The following is a 13,558-nucleotide window of genomic DNA, read 5'->3' as shown; positions in this document are numbered from 1 at the left end:
AGGGCCTCTGGAGCTCACCCAGCCAGCCTAAAACCCACTCAGGCTCCAAAAGCAAATTGGCATGGAAAGCTTTGATTTTTATTATTTTTAATCTCATAGCGGTTTGATTTCCCAGCAGCTGGTGAAGGACACAGTGGCCTCCACCACCCTTGCACCAGCCAAGGCTCTGGTCTCCCAGCAATCAGAGCAAGGTCCCCAGCGGGCAGGGGAAGACGGGCATCTCCCTTGCGTGAACAAATACCGAGAGGAGACGTGCGGGGAAGGCAAGGAAGGTGTCTCGTTGCAGAGAGGCCGCTCAGCCAGCGCTGGGCACACACCACACCGGCTGTAAGCCTGAGTACACGCACACTCATCACCATTTCGCTACAACCATAAAGTGCCTTTTGATCCAACAGAGACTTCACTAACCTGGTATTAAACCAGATGATTATTTCATATGAAATCTTTCCATTTCCTTTACTTTGTCCACGTAGGGTCAGTTAAAAAACAACATTAATGTGAAAAACAGAGGAAGGTCAAATTCATAATTCATAATTCATAACCAATAATTATAGATGCTCATCGGATAAAGTCCAGCAGAAGTAGCCACATGCTCAGGTGCTGGGCTGAGTGAAACTTGCACAGATGGGTAAAAGATAAAAAAAATCCAAGGTATTTATTCGATAAATGCAGAGCAAATAGCTCGGGTGTTTCCATCTGGCAGGAACTGCATGTACTGAAGCACCAACGTTTTGCAAAAAAATCACATTCTATAATTTTGCAACTTGGTAACAAATGAGAAGGTCATCGTTACTAGAGATTAAAGCAGAAGAAATCCATGCACGTGAATCTGCTTTATTAGCCCTTACCTGAGAGGCTGCTTAGCCTAATCATGGAACAACAGTGCCTCCCAGTGACCATGGGTGTAATCCCTGCAGGTTCAGGTATTTGTCAGTATCTCCTCTTGCTCGTCTCTCAGAGCTTATGTATTTCGACCACAACATCTCAACGGACCTGTCTGCCAAGAAAGCTTTAATATTGAACTTCAAAATTAAAAGACTAGCAAAGAACCAGCACAGATATCCCCTGGCAGGACATTCTGTTCTTAATTTGCAAGGAAAAAACCTCAGTAATGGCAAGACCTGAAACATGGGGGCTGAGACCCCACGGATATCTGGAAATAGTGTTGGAAGTGTTCCCATTAATGCAACCATGACTATATGTTATGATCAGGCATACATGCAATGTCTCAGTTAAGCGCATCAATACACTTTTCTTGGCTGACTGAAAATTATTCACCAAATAAAATTAACATTTTCTGTCTGCTCTGCTATCCCAAAACAGGTCCTGACTGTTTCAGTTCCAAGAATCTCGCACTGCAAGCCCAGAAGAAGATCCTGAGTAAAATGGCAACCAAAACCATGGCTAACATGCTAATCGATGACACCAGCAGTGAAATCTTCGATGAGCTGTACAAAGTGACAAAGGAACACACAAGAAACAAAAAGGAAGCCCATAAAATTATGAAAGACCTGATTAAAGTGGCAATAAAAATTGGGATCCTCTATCGAAATAATCAGTTCAACCAAGAAGAGCTGGAAATCGTAGACAAGTTCAGGAAGAAGCTGAACCAAACTGCCATGACAATTGTCAGCTTCTATGAGGTAGAATACACTTTTGACAGAAATGTTCTTGCAGAACTTCTGAACGAATGTAAAGACCTTGTGCATGAACTAGTAGGTCGACACCTGACGCCAAGATCCCACGGGCGCATCAACCACGTCTTCAATCACTTCGCCGATGTGGAATTTCTAACTGCCCTGTACAGTCTTGATGGGGATTGTCGGCCATACCTCAAAAAGATCTGCGATGGCATCAACAAACTACTTGATGAGAAGGTCCTTTGAAACTACGCTCAAAACCAAGAAGCCAACCAAAAACTTCTCTCTAGAACCAGCCACCCTTCATGAGCCATGGTGAGCAAGCAAGCTTCCTTCCTATCGGTCTCTTACTCCAGTCTCCAGCAGGGGCCAGAAAGCGCTCACCAGGCTCGTGATGAAGTGGAAAACTTACATCAGAAAGCTATGAACTTTAATCTTTTATTCAGATAATTCAGTCTTTTCCAAGGAGCGGAGTGAGCAAGGCTGCTGATACATATTGTTCAGAAACAGATTGCTATACACCATGATCTTACTAGCTTTGTGTTCAAGGCTGACCGTGTGAAAAGAAAGCAAACTCAAACACATGGCTATGTAAAAATAGACAGGTGAAGGCAAACACGCAACACACGGCGTTTACCCCCAGGCTGCCCTTGGTGCATGTGTTTTTATTATTACCATGCTAACTGAAAGGCTTAGACAAGGTAGGGCTGTAATGGAATAAGCTCACTCCTTTCAAAAGGATCAGGAATCAACATGAGAAGGCATCTCTGATTTTACACAGTATTTAAGTTTAGCAAGGGAATAACAAACAATACAAACTGCCTAAGTAGGAGAAAATTTAAAGAGCTGCTCTAAGAAGCAATATTTTCATTAACGAGTTTTGGTTTATACCTGCTAATAACAGAGAGAAGGTTTCATTTTCATTTTGAAAAGCAGCTCAGTGGTTCAAGCTCAAGGGTAACCAGAAAACCAGATAAAGTAGTGCATCTGTTTCCCCACTCTCAGGGTTTGTGTATTTGGTAACATCAGATGAGTTCAGGCTGAAGGCTGTGCTGCTCTTTGTGCTCTTACTGTTTCGCCTGCTGGAACAAAATATTGCTTGTGAAGATTTTGAAATTGCACTTGTGAAGAGGAGCACGACTAAGACACCAATAGAGCTACAAAGCAACATTCACATCCCCTGTCCTCAAAATATTCAGCCTAGATCCAACTCTCGGTTTAACGTGTCCACGATGTTCATTTGTGCCTACGGTAAAACAGAGGTGTGATAAAAAAGGAAGCCCCTGCGCTTGCGGTGCCACCGAAGTGTGGTACAGCCACCGTAGTCTGGAGAGAACGGGCTTAGCAACTCCAGTGAGCTTCGTGAAGGACAGTTGTTCAGAGTGTTTTCAGTGACTTTTTCTTTTAAACAAAGTTACAGTGTCTTCAAACTGAAAACACTTTGCAAAGAAATACTGGTTTCTGTACAGTTTTGTTAGGATTAAGGGAGACCGGAGCAGAGCAGATAGAGCAGCTTGCCACTTGCAGTCTCAGGCTGGCTGGCCCTCACTAAAGGAAGTATTTTCAGAATTCTCTCCTCTCCTTGCCCTCCACATCTTATCCTCCAGACTCACCTCTACGCACTGACACTTCAGTGCCATGTACCATCTCCTTTTAGCTGACACAGATAGCAGGCAACCCTATTACCTGGGGTAACACCTTCCATATCACACATATTATAATACAGAGGATGCATGTACTTGAAAACTGACAAAGACAAAAAAAAATTATTTGAAAGCCATTCCTCTCTAAGGAAAACTTCCAGTGTGATCACCATTAGTTTAGGATAAGAAAAAATTATGTTTCTCATTTAAATTCTTACATGCTATGGTGGTAAACTATTCAAAATTTTATTCTTCTTCTGTTTTTCCTCACCCCAGAATAACTATATTGTATCTCTTGCAACAACAATTTTGACTATCACGCCTCTATACAGTTGAGAATACACGTACCCCGTTCACGTATCACTGGGGTTGTGCTAGATGGATTTTTATCTGTTCCCAGGAGAACTCATTTTGGAGCACAGTAAAAATGGCAGCACATTACCAGAGCAGTTTGTAATGATGTAATTTTCCTCACATTTCTTTTAGCCATAGAAAGTTTATTTAGTAGCAATGAAGGTGGACAATTCCTTTGCCACACAGCACAGTAATGAAATACCAACACTTGGCCTTGCAAGTTCAGCCATTTGCAGAGCCATATTCACATGCACAATTAGCTGCATTTTTTTTCCCAAGCACGTATTTGTCAGTTGATGCTTTTGAACAGTATTTATTGTATCTAACACTCCTGTCCCAGTGCACACGTCAGATTTTGCGTAGTTGTTTCACTTGTGGCAAACAAATTTAAGTTCTTTTGTTAAAGCCAGGAAAATAAAAAAATATAAAAAAGAGCTGATTCAACATTCAAGGTGTCCAAAGGAAAGGGATATCCCGTACCTGTGACCTTTTTGTGTGTTGCAAGTATCAATATTCAGATTCTGGTATTTTAGACAAACCAGCTGAACATCCATTCTGTTGTTTTATTTATACATCTGAGTAGCCTTAAGGAAAGAGAATGTTTTCAAATATTTCTCATACTTGCATATCCTGTATATTCATTGTTTACTTTTGTACTTGTAGCTTGGTATGTAACAACATTGCTAAAGTATGGGCAATGTTCAGGTCACTTTAAGTATGTGATGTATTACCATATTTGTGGATTAAAAATGTGTGATTACTGCCCTTCTTGTTTCCTTTTGATTGATTTATTCTGCCATCCCATGTAAATTCAAGCAGTAAGAAGAGGGAATTTGTGTAAGTCTTGTTACCTTCAACTTTTGCAACCCTAACGCTCTTGGATGACCAGATTTTGTGAAGGTAGGCAGATGGACAGCTGAAGGGTTTAAAAGAGAACTGGAAATCAACATTTCTGTTGCATCACACACACCCAGGACAAACTTGCATCAGCAGCAAAGGAAACGTCTGGTTTTCCACAAAGTTCCCAAGCCCTTCGGCTAACAAATGGTGCTGGCTCCACATGTTCAGTCACCAGGCTCAGAAACTCCCTCGCGAGCCCTGCAGAGGGAACGGCACATGCTTCTAGCCAACGGGTGCCGGGCTCTCCCCAGCCTCAGCCCGAGTGGTGCCCAGAGGATGCCCAGGCAGCCTGCCTCAGGGCCACAGCCATCTAACTTGCCAGGGTCCAGCTCTCTAGCACGCCCCTTCTTGCAAGTTTTCCATGCCGTATTTAGCTCAGTTTAGCCCAAAGTGACTGACATTGGACAGAAGACACATCCCCGACAGACTTCAAATCCCTGCCCTAACCATGAAGGTGCTAGAACCTACCAGAATGCTTTAACAACAGCAAGCATATCATCTCCTATCCTTATTCCCAGAAAAGGCAAACTGTTTTGACCAAAAGAGCTCAGGATTCACAACCAACTCAATTATACTGGAAGCAATTAAAGATTGGCACAAAGAGAAAACTGCCAACTACCTTAAAATAAAAGTTTAAAGCAATCTTCCTAAGTGGCGTTTTGAGCCATGCAGCTGGTAAAAGATTGCTGCCAGGTTACTTTTCTGAATCATACCATGGCAGGACACAATATTCTTTGTTTCATCACTGCCAATTTTATTACATAAAGAGAAAAATGTTAATGTTCAAGAAACTCTCAAGGGAGTGACCACTTTGGCATCCTAATAAAACTGTGCATGTACCACAGAAGATGTAAATCACACCCGACAGGTAATCTTATTTGTGTCAGAGAAACATTCTCATGGAGTCTTAATGGGATGACTTAAGCAGGTCTACTTCCGTTTTCACATGCCGATACATACTTCCATGCCAGAAAAAGACCATGCACAGTCTTATGCACACAGAAAAGAGAATACAGCTTTTTATGCTGAAAAACTACTAGTGGGACTCTAGAGGAGATGACTGCCTTTCCAATATTTAGAAACCATCAGGCAATGTCACATATGAGCTACTTGCAAGTACAGGAAAGCCTCAGGATAGTGCCATCCATTACCTAAATTTATTATCTCAGGTCTTTACAGGGCGAGAAGGGGCAGGGAATACCTAGGAGAAAGTAATAGAACACAACGGGAGATTTGATCTAGGTTTAGGAAAACACTGCATCATACTGCCATCTTGCACTTCCACCTATTTTCCTACCAAAGTATTTGTTTCATTACAAATATCAGAGATTACTTGGGGTAAGGGGGGAGAACCTGACAAACAGCTGAAACATGGATGCAGTACAATCACTTACCTGTTGACTCCAAACTGTCCAGAACTCCACATTGCCTGTGGCACAAAGCAATAAAACAGTGGCAGCTCCTGGTACCTAGGATTTTGGTCCCAAATGCCATTAAGCTGCCAGTTCAGAAAGGTCAGTATATACTCCAACAGGCCTCTGGTTGCCTCTTGGAAGTAAACTTCTTTGTGCTAACTGGATGATGTGCTCTCTTGCTTCTAACCTACTTCTACGCACCTTATTTCCCTTTCCCTGAAAACAGGTTAATCCTTCAAGATCTAGTAATTCAAAGAAAAGTAAATGGGAATACCACAGAAGACAAGAATATTCGCTAAAGGATTTTCAATGCAGAACTAGATAAAAGAATATTCCTTTGTATAACTATTTATGCAGCTACATTTCATTTTAGAGACAACTGGATCACAGCTCAAGATCAGAGGCATTCCCAGCACTGAACTGCCGAGGTTCTCAAGGGCCTGAGGTCCCTACGTCAACTGGACTGCAGCGTAGCACGCACTCTTGTAGACACTGGCGGCCGCGCCACACAAGACAGCCTCACGATGTAGATCCAGGCTGCAGATGCCTTCAATTCAGCAATCATGTCAAACTTCTCAAACTCCCAGCTCCTTCTCAATACTACACTACAGTGTGTTATGTTAGCACTGGACATAAAAAAAACCACTATTGCTGTCAACTGTGAGCAACAGGAGACCCCAAAGTCTCCTGTGATGCCCGAAACCAAATCCCACAATCTGGCAGTGTTCCAAAAAGAGTAGCAGATAATGTGAGCTGGCACACAGGATGCTGTTCAAAAGATATAAAGTATACTCTTTCACTCTCTTCATACCTCCAACTGAGGCACAGGACATTTAAATCATCAATGGATTCAAGATTTCTGTAACATTACATTCTGCATCATTTATCAGAAAAGACAACTAAAGTAGAACCCAGTCCTTAATATGCAGAAACACTGTGACATGTGGCAGCAAAGGATATTTAATGAGTATCAAGCTAGGTTTTTTTAAATGAAACCAAATTTTATTAAACTACAAGAAATGCAAAGATGGTGACAGATTAAGAAATACATTTGATGGGCCATCTAAGAATTAAGACTGACACAAGTACAATTCTCTGCAACCCCCTTTATGCAATGTTACCATAAAGCTCTTCAAATCCACATACTGACAACTTTACAACCTTTTTCACTGTATGATAATAGCGTAAAGAACATTACATGAACAACAGAAGGCATTATTGTCTTTTGCTGCTCTTTTTAAACACCAGGACATTGAACATCTCATTGCTGAAATGGTTTAAATGCATAGGCCAGGAACAGATACTTCTATTATAGTCCATACGATTACAAAAGTCCAATTGCATAACACAAATCCGATTTACCAGCAGGGAAATACTTTGCTGGAAATTATTCCACTATAAATCAGTTTTCATTTATATAAACTGCCTTGAAGTGCCAAGTAAACATTAAAGTATGCAGAACATTAAGTATATTTACAGGTTCAGTGCACTTTAAATTCCTCAGTAAGAGGGTACTGAAACAGCAATAAAAAAAGCTTTGCTTAAATGATTGTACTTGTGATAACACAAGTGGCTTGACTTACAAAAAAAACAACAAACAAGAAAAAAAGAAACTCTCAGCACATTAACATTCTTATGATGGCTTTATGAACATTTACCAACGCATTAGCAAAGTAACGGATGATTTTATTTTCCTTTACAACCAGTGCTTATCAGGTGAGAATCAGTAACACTGAAATATAACAAAGAATTTCCTTGTTAATATTAAACACTCAAAGGAGAGAATTCCCCTGTAGAATCCATTTATACCGTGCCTGAACTACATGTTTTTAAATAAAACCCATGACCAGTTATAAATAATATTAAAGTTCTCATTTTGCATCTAAATAAATTAAGATTGCTGGATTTTCAAGCCTGTGAGGTTATTTCGGGAAGGAGACAACCCAGACAGACACATTTATCACCTATGCTGCTCTGACTTAGATCTCTTACGCCTTACTGCAGTTCCTAGCCATGCACACACAATACAGCCACATCTGTGCGAGCCAAAGGTTTGAAGAGGCATACTGAGGGCATAGCTATAAATAACTAGAAGTAAAAGTAAATGAAAATTTCTTCCATGTAAATTTTCATGGGCAAAGATATTGGCCTGACTAAATTTATAGGATTGACTGGAGAGCAATGAACATGTCCACTAGCCAACTACCAACTAGTCAACATGTCCACAGCCAACTACCCCAGGCTCAGTCATCTCAGACTTGATCCACATGAAATTTATCTTTAGACATGCACAGATATTCGGTGACCGTCACAGACCCCCGAGAAAAGGGAAAATGACTGAAACACGAGGCAAGAACTGCAGACAGGAACCAACCTGAAGGGCCTTAGATCATCTCCCATGACGTGCTTCCATACAATTTCATGTGCCTACCCTTTATCAAAAACCTATTTAGACATTACCACTTAAATGGTAACTATCAAAGATCATGGGAAGTGTGTTGCTCACTAAACTCCCTTAACTTTAATCTTTTTTTCAAGACATGCATTTGTTGCTACATAAGTTACTTTCTACAACCGCCAATACAGGTCTTGTTGCCAGCAGTGCTTAAAAATAGCTTTAGAAAAATTATCAAAATAAAATCAGATGATCCTGGTAACCGATCAAGTCTGACCTCATAATATAGATATGTTTTCTTTAAAATCATATTTATGTAGTTGCTATGAGGAATAATTGTTGGCATCTATAAAAGCTGCATAATAAAAATAAATACTTTGTCATTTACAACAAAATTAAGAAATATACATTTCACTTAAACAGGTAATAATACTTTAATGGATTACTTGTTAGTCACTGTACAGTCCTGAGCATGTTTTTTGCAGGCGTAATTTAGGTCGTCATTCTTCTCCCACAAGTCCACATGATGTATGCCAGCTGGAAGAAAATTCTTAATACTTCTGAGAAGCAGTATCTTAATTTAGCTTTGGTAATTATCTGTGCAACTGTACAAATCTTCGATTTGCTTTTCACACACCAAATAGGTTAAGGCAGGCACTGCTGTTATTAGGATTCCTCCATCACCTTTTGACACTGATAAAGCAAACCATCTGGAAGAGCAGAACAAGGCGATCTGAACCACAAAGCCAGCATCCCTGAGTGAGTACGACAGTGCAGCAGACAGGGCACAGATGGAAGTAGCTGGCATGCCAGTATTCCCTCATTACCTTAAAACAGAGGTCACAGAAAAAACAAAATAACAAGTAATAATAGGTACGGTATAGCTCACAAAAAATGTACCTTTCTCTCAAACTCCGTTTCCGATGTTCTCTTCTCCTCTTACCCCTGCTCCTCTAAGATGTCACCAAAAATCATGCTTCCTGCATGTAATCCCAGCTTCATATTTGTCATATAGCTTCATTCCCATTCTTTTAGTCCTGTCCAAAACTCTTCACAGCAAAACAGTTTGCTCCCTTGTAAAATTTACTGTCTGCTGTATACCTGTACCCTTACAGCAGTCTTCACACAGACCCCCGAGTAAGGCAAATAAAGTCCCTAACTCCTGTGCTTACCATACTCCTTAAATGCTCCCTGCCTTAAACTGCAAGATACCTGCTTCATGCACTTACTTTCCTGGGACAAATTATAGGTTGTAAGCAACCTTACAGCACACTTTCACTCACCTATAATATCAACTATATGGAGTTTCAGCTTCTCTTGCAGTGTATTCATTGCTGCCGAAAGGGAATCTTGAGAAGGTGACATTTTTATATTCTGTTTCACATCATTGGAGAGAGACAACCACAGCTTCCCAAAGTCTTCTGTAGTCATTTCCATTGGCCTAAAAATAAGTTCACCATGTATCTTAGCAAAATAAGGTACATTATTCAGAATATATTTGGTCTCCCCAAAAATCGTATCTGGAAGCAACTGGACAACAGAGCAAGCAATAAGCAAATAGAGATTAGACAAACCCCTCCTCTTCCCAGCTTAACATTTAAAAAAAGTTTCTATTCCTTGCTTTAGATTTCTAAATGTAAAGAATACATTATTCTATGTAAATGAAAGACCAAAGTGAATGGCCTTGAGATATTTGCCCACTGAAAGAGACAAAACAAGTTCAATAAGAAGTAGACTTTATTATAGAAAACAAGGTGGATTTCACTGTAAAACAGAGAAGTCTACTGGAAAAAGAACACTTGCTTTCTCTACTCCTAAAATAAACTCAGTGTTCAAGAGTGAACAGAATGAGCTTTCTTCTTCCCCTGCAAAAGTCATCAGCCTTTTCATATAGTGTATGGGTGTCTCTACTTATTTCAGTTTGACATGTTTATATTCTGCCATAATTTAAACTGGCATGCCCTTCTGTTCACTCAGCTCTGTCAGCCTCCTCAAGAACGCATTCTGTAGTTCAAGACTATTCTAACCCGCAGCTACTGTCAGTATTCTCACTGGATTTGTACTTGTTCCTGGAACTTTGCCCTTTTTGTAACCGTTTACTATCTTTTACAGTCATCTCAATTAGATTAAAATTAGCTGCTCAAGATGAAGCTTATGTTTTCATAGTTGATACCCAAAATCATCCTGCCCTTGTCCAATACTTATTTGAGTACATGCGTTTTTAAAAACCACAGCTTATTTTATTTACCTGATGAAGTCCAACAATGATAAAGTTATTGAAAAATCCAGGCGAGTTTCCATCTCGGGCTGGTAATCAACAGTGCCAGAAAGAATTCCCCGTGTACAGATTTTGTCCATCAACACACATTTCTGGCAGCGTTCCACACTTTGAGCTTCTATTACAGGAAACTGGTAGGCAGGACCCTCCAAAATCTATATAATTTTTTAAAAGGAATATAAGTCTTGCTCTCAAGTTGTGTAAATGGCTAAGATACAGCTATGAAATTGTGTAAGTGGCTTTTATTTCAATTTTTCTTGGTCTATTTGGCAAGTGAATAGAGCTACCATTTCTCAGCTCTCATTGAGGATGAATCAATTATTAACATCTACAAAGTTCTATGATAATTAACCAACTGGTTTCCCTACCCCCCCCCCCCCCCCAAAATGATTGTTCAGAGAGATTGATGACCAAGAACCTGAATTCTGTACTTCAGTCCCAAAATAAAACTAATATACAAGAGCAAGCAACATTGCAACACACCCCAAGCTATATGCTAAAAGCAAGAATCATCCCCAATAACAAGGATAATTTCGAGATTAATCAGCAGTCCCTGGCCTCTCCAAACAAAGTAGTAACATAGAACCTATCTGTGGTAGTGGTCTGTGTGCAATCTTCAGTGAATTACAAAGAAAAACTAGACATGAGGTACCCATAACAGATTTGATTCAAGCCAGAAACAGGAAGGAAGGAGACTTCATAACCAACTGGCAGTTCCTTGATTAAGTCAATTCTAAAAGAAACGTTCTGCTTAATTCTCTTTCTCCAGTTATCACTTGCTGAGCATCTCCAAGGTTTCATAAGTCTGTGCTTCTCTCAGCAACATCCATGGATAGTCATGCTACTAAGCAATTCCCAAATAGCTTTCAAATTATTTAAGTGAAATTTCAATCAAGACTATCACATGGTTTTACCAACCATAGTTAAATCCCAGATGTAGCCAACGTCAAAAAAATGACCTGACCAACTCCTCTCCAACATCAACTGAATGCATGAGAACAAGAATGAAATATGACTGATGTCTTTGTGAGAAAAAAAAAAAAAACTTGAAGCAAGTTTACACAAATTTTATGTGAAGGAAGAAACTGCATCATGCCTGCCTATCAGATAAATACAAATGAATGTACAAGCCCAACAGTCACACCCATTAGCAAAAAGGAACAAGTTCCAAGTGAAATTTAAATATAATGGAAACAAAACTTCTTACCTGAAAGTGTTCTGCTTCTTCAAATACTAAGTTCACAGCATTAAGTGCAGAAGTGGTTTTATTTGAAACAAAAACAGTGAGCAACAAAGAGTCATCTGTCCACACCTTACATAAATATAGGGCTAAGGCCTCACTCTGACAAAGTTCCACTACTTCAGAGTGAGCGAGCTCTTCCAGCTCTTCTGGTAAGGAAGGGACCAACGCTGTTTTACTGGCACTTTCACACTGAGCACTTGGAGAAGGCTGAAAAATCTCAATATTACTATCAGCAAACAAAGATGACTGTGACAGCCTACTATGTGAAAGTCTGTCATCCAGCCCAGATTTTTTTAGTGACTGAGGTGTTTCAAATGCTAAATTATCTTCTACAATATCTGAAGAACACAGAGAGGCTTTCCTTAACCTTGTGCGTATATTTCCCTCACAGTCTTCCATGTTAATAGGTGCTGTATCAAGTAAGGGACCAAAATCTGAAGCAACACTACTTTGCAAGTGTGACACTTCCTCACTATTTTGAGTTTCATTTATCTTTGATCGTCTTTTGAACTTCTGAGTAGTTGTGTCCACTTTCCCCATCTGAAAAGGAAAAAGAAAAAAAATGGTTGGGGAAGTTTCTAGCAACCAGCTGTGTTACTGTTAACAGCATGAAATAGAGTGAGCAAGGACAAATAATGACTAAGGAAACAATTCAGGTACAAATACAAATAGAATCCAAACACTATAATGGATCCAGTAACAGGGTTTTGTTGTATTTCTTACAGGGTATTGGATTAGCCTATAATGCAAGAATGGCTCTAGGTTCTCTAAAACATAAACTAAAAGCTCCTATTAAAAAGCAAGCACAGGTGAGCATTTTCTGGTTAAACCAGTGATAAACGCCAAAATTTGTGCTGGCTAATCTGATAATGCCAGTCTTAAACAGATTACCTAGTGGTGAAGTCTTTAATGTCCTGCATATTACCATATATAAATAAAAAGCAGTCTTGACATAGGGAATCAAACTCTGGCCTTACTGCCAAATGCATGCCAATAGCTCCGCAAAGCTGGGTCAAGGAACAGTTGTTAGGGAAAAACTGAGACTAAAACTCAAAGCGCAACACGTAAACAGAGGGAAGCTCTAGTTACTGAATCAGATCTGCTCCAGCGGTCGCTTCATCAAGTAATATCCAACCTCTTTCAGGTTCTTAACAAATTATCAGATTACAAAAGTAATTTTCAATAGTTATTCCAATTACTTGGGTTTTTTTGTGTCATTTTACCACAATACAAAAAACTGAGACTAAAACTCAAAGCGCAACACGTAAACAGAGGGAAGCTCTAGTTACTGAATCAGATCTGCTCCAGCGGTCGCTTCATCAAGTAATATCCAACCTCTTTCAGGTTCTTAACAAATTATCAGATTACAAAAGTAATTTTCAATAGTTATTCCAATTACTTGGGGTTTTTTGTGTCATTTTACCACAATACTAATTACATCTCCATTTGCATATAAATATCTGTAATTGTAAACAAGGCAATATATGAACTTTAAACTGGTAAGTCTGAAAAGAGCCACTTACCAGACTGACACCAGCATTTGATCCTAGCCCAATAAACAAAGTTGATGCTAACTGCTGCTTCTCTTTGTCTTCCTCAGAGAGGCTGGCAACTTGATCAGACTGCGATGCAGGAGGATCACCCACCTCTCCCACTAATAAGCTACCACAAGAAACAGTTTGTGGCTCAT

The 13,558-nt window shown here is 39.8% G+C and overlaps 2 protein-coding genes across 2 annotated transcripts in view; one reads left to right on the top strand and one right to left on the bottom strand.

Moving 5' to 3' along the window:
• Window positions 1–1,331: 1,331 nt before the first annotated feature.
• Window positions 1,332–1,886, top strand: TNFAIP8L3 (TNF alpha induced protein 8 like 3). The gene has a single exon (XM_009644005.2). It carries the CDS (start codon window positions 1,386–1,388, stop codon window positions 1,884–1,886), a length of 501 nt encoding a protein of 166 aa, XP_009642300.1. The 5' UTR covers window positions 1,332–1,385.
• A 6,601-nt stretch (window positions 1,887–8,487) lies between these two features.
• AP4E1 (adaptor related protein complex 4 subunit epsilon 1) overlaps window positions 8,488–13,558 on the bottom strand; it is a 23,295-nt gene continuing 18,224 nt past the window's right edge. The window contains 5 exon segments of the mRNA XM_009644004.2: window positions 8,488–9,174; window positions 9,631–9,788; window positions 10,596–10,780; window positions 11,833–12,408; window positions 13,392–13,558. The exon segment at window positions 13,392–13,558 is cut by the window's right edge and continues 13 nt beyond it. Coding sequence (XP_009642299.2) covers window positions 9,014–9,174; window positions 9,631–9,788; window positions 10,596–10,780; window positions 11,833–12,408; window positions 13,392–13,558 — 1,247 coding nt within the window. The 3' untranslated portion in view covers window positions 8,488–9,013.

The sequence above is a fragment of the Egretta garzetta genome, unplaced genomic scaffold (genome assembly GCF_000687185.1).
Source record: "Egretta garzetta isolate BGI_Z169 unplaced genomic scaffold, ASM68718v1 scaffold287, whole genome shotgun sequence".
Taxonomy (NCBI): domain Eukaryota; kingdom Metazoa; phylum Chordata; class Aves; order Pelecaniformes; family Ardeidae; genus Egretta; species Egretta garzetta.
This window is presented reverse-complemented; position numbering and strand designations above follow the sequence as displayed.

Bases quoted from the DNA above. Each gene is read 5' to 3' on its own strand.
- TNFAIP8L3 (XM_009644005.2), top strand. From the start codon at position 1,386: ATGGCAACCAAAACCATGGCTAACATGCTAATCGATGACACCAGCAGT.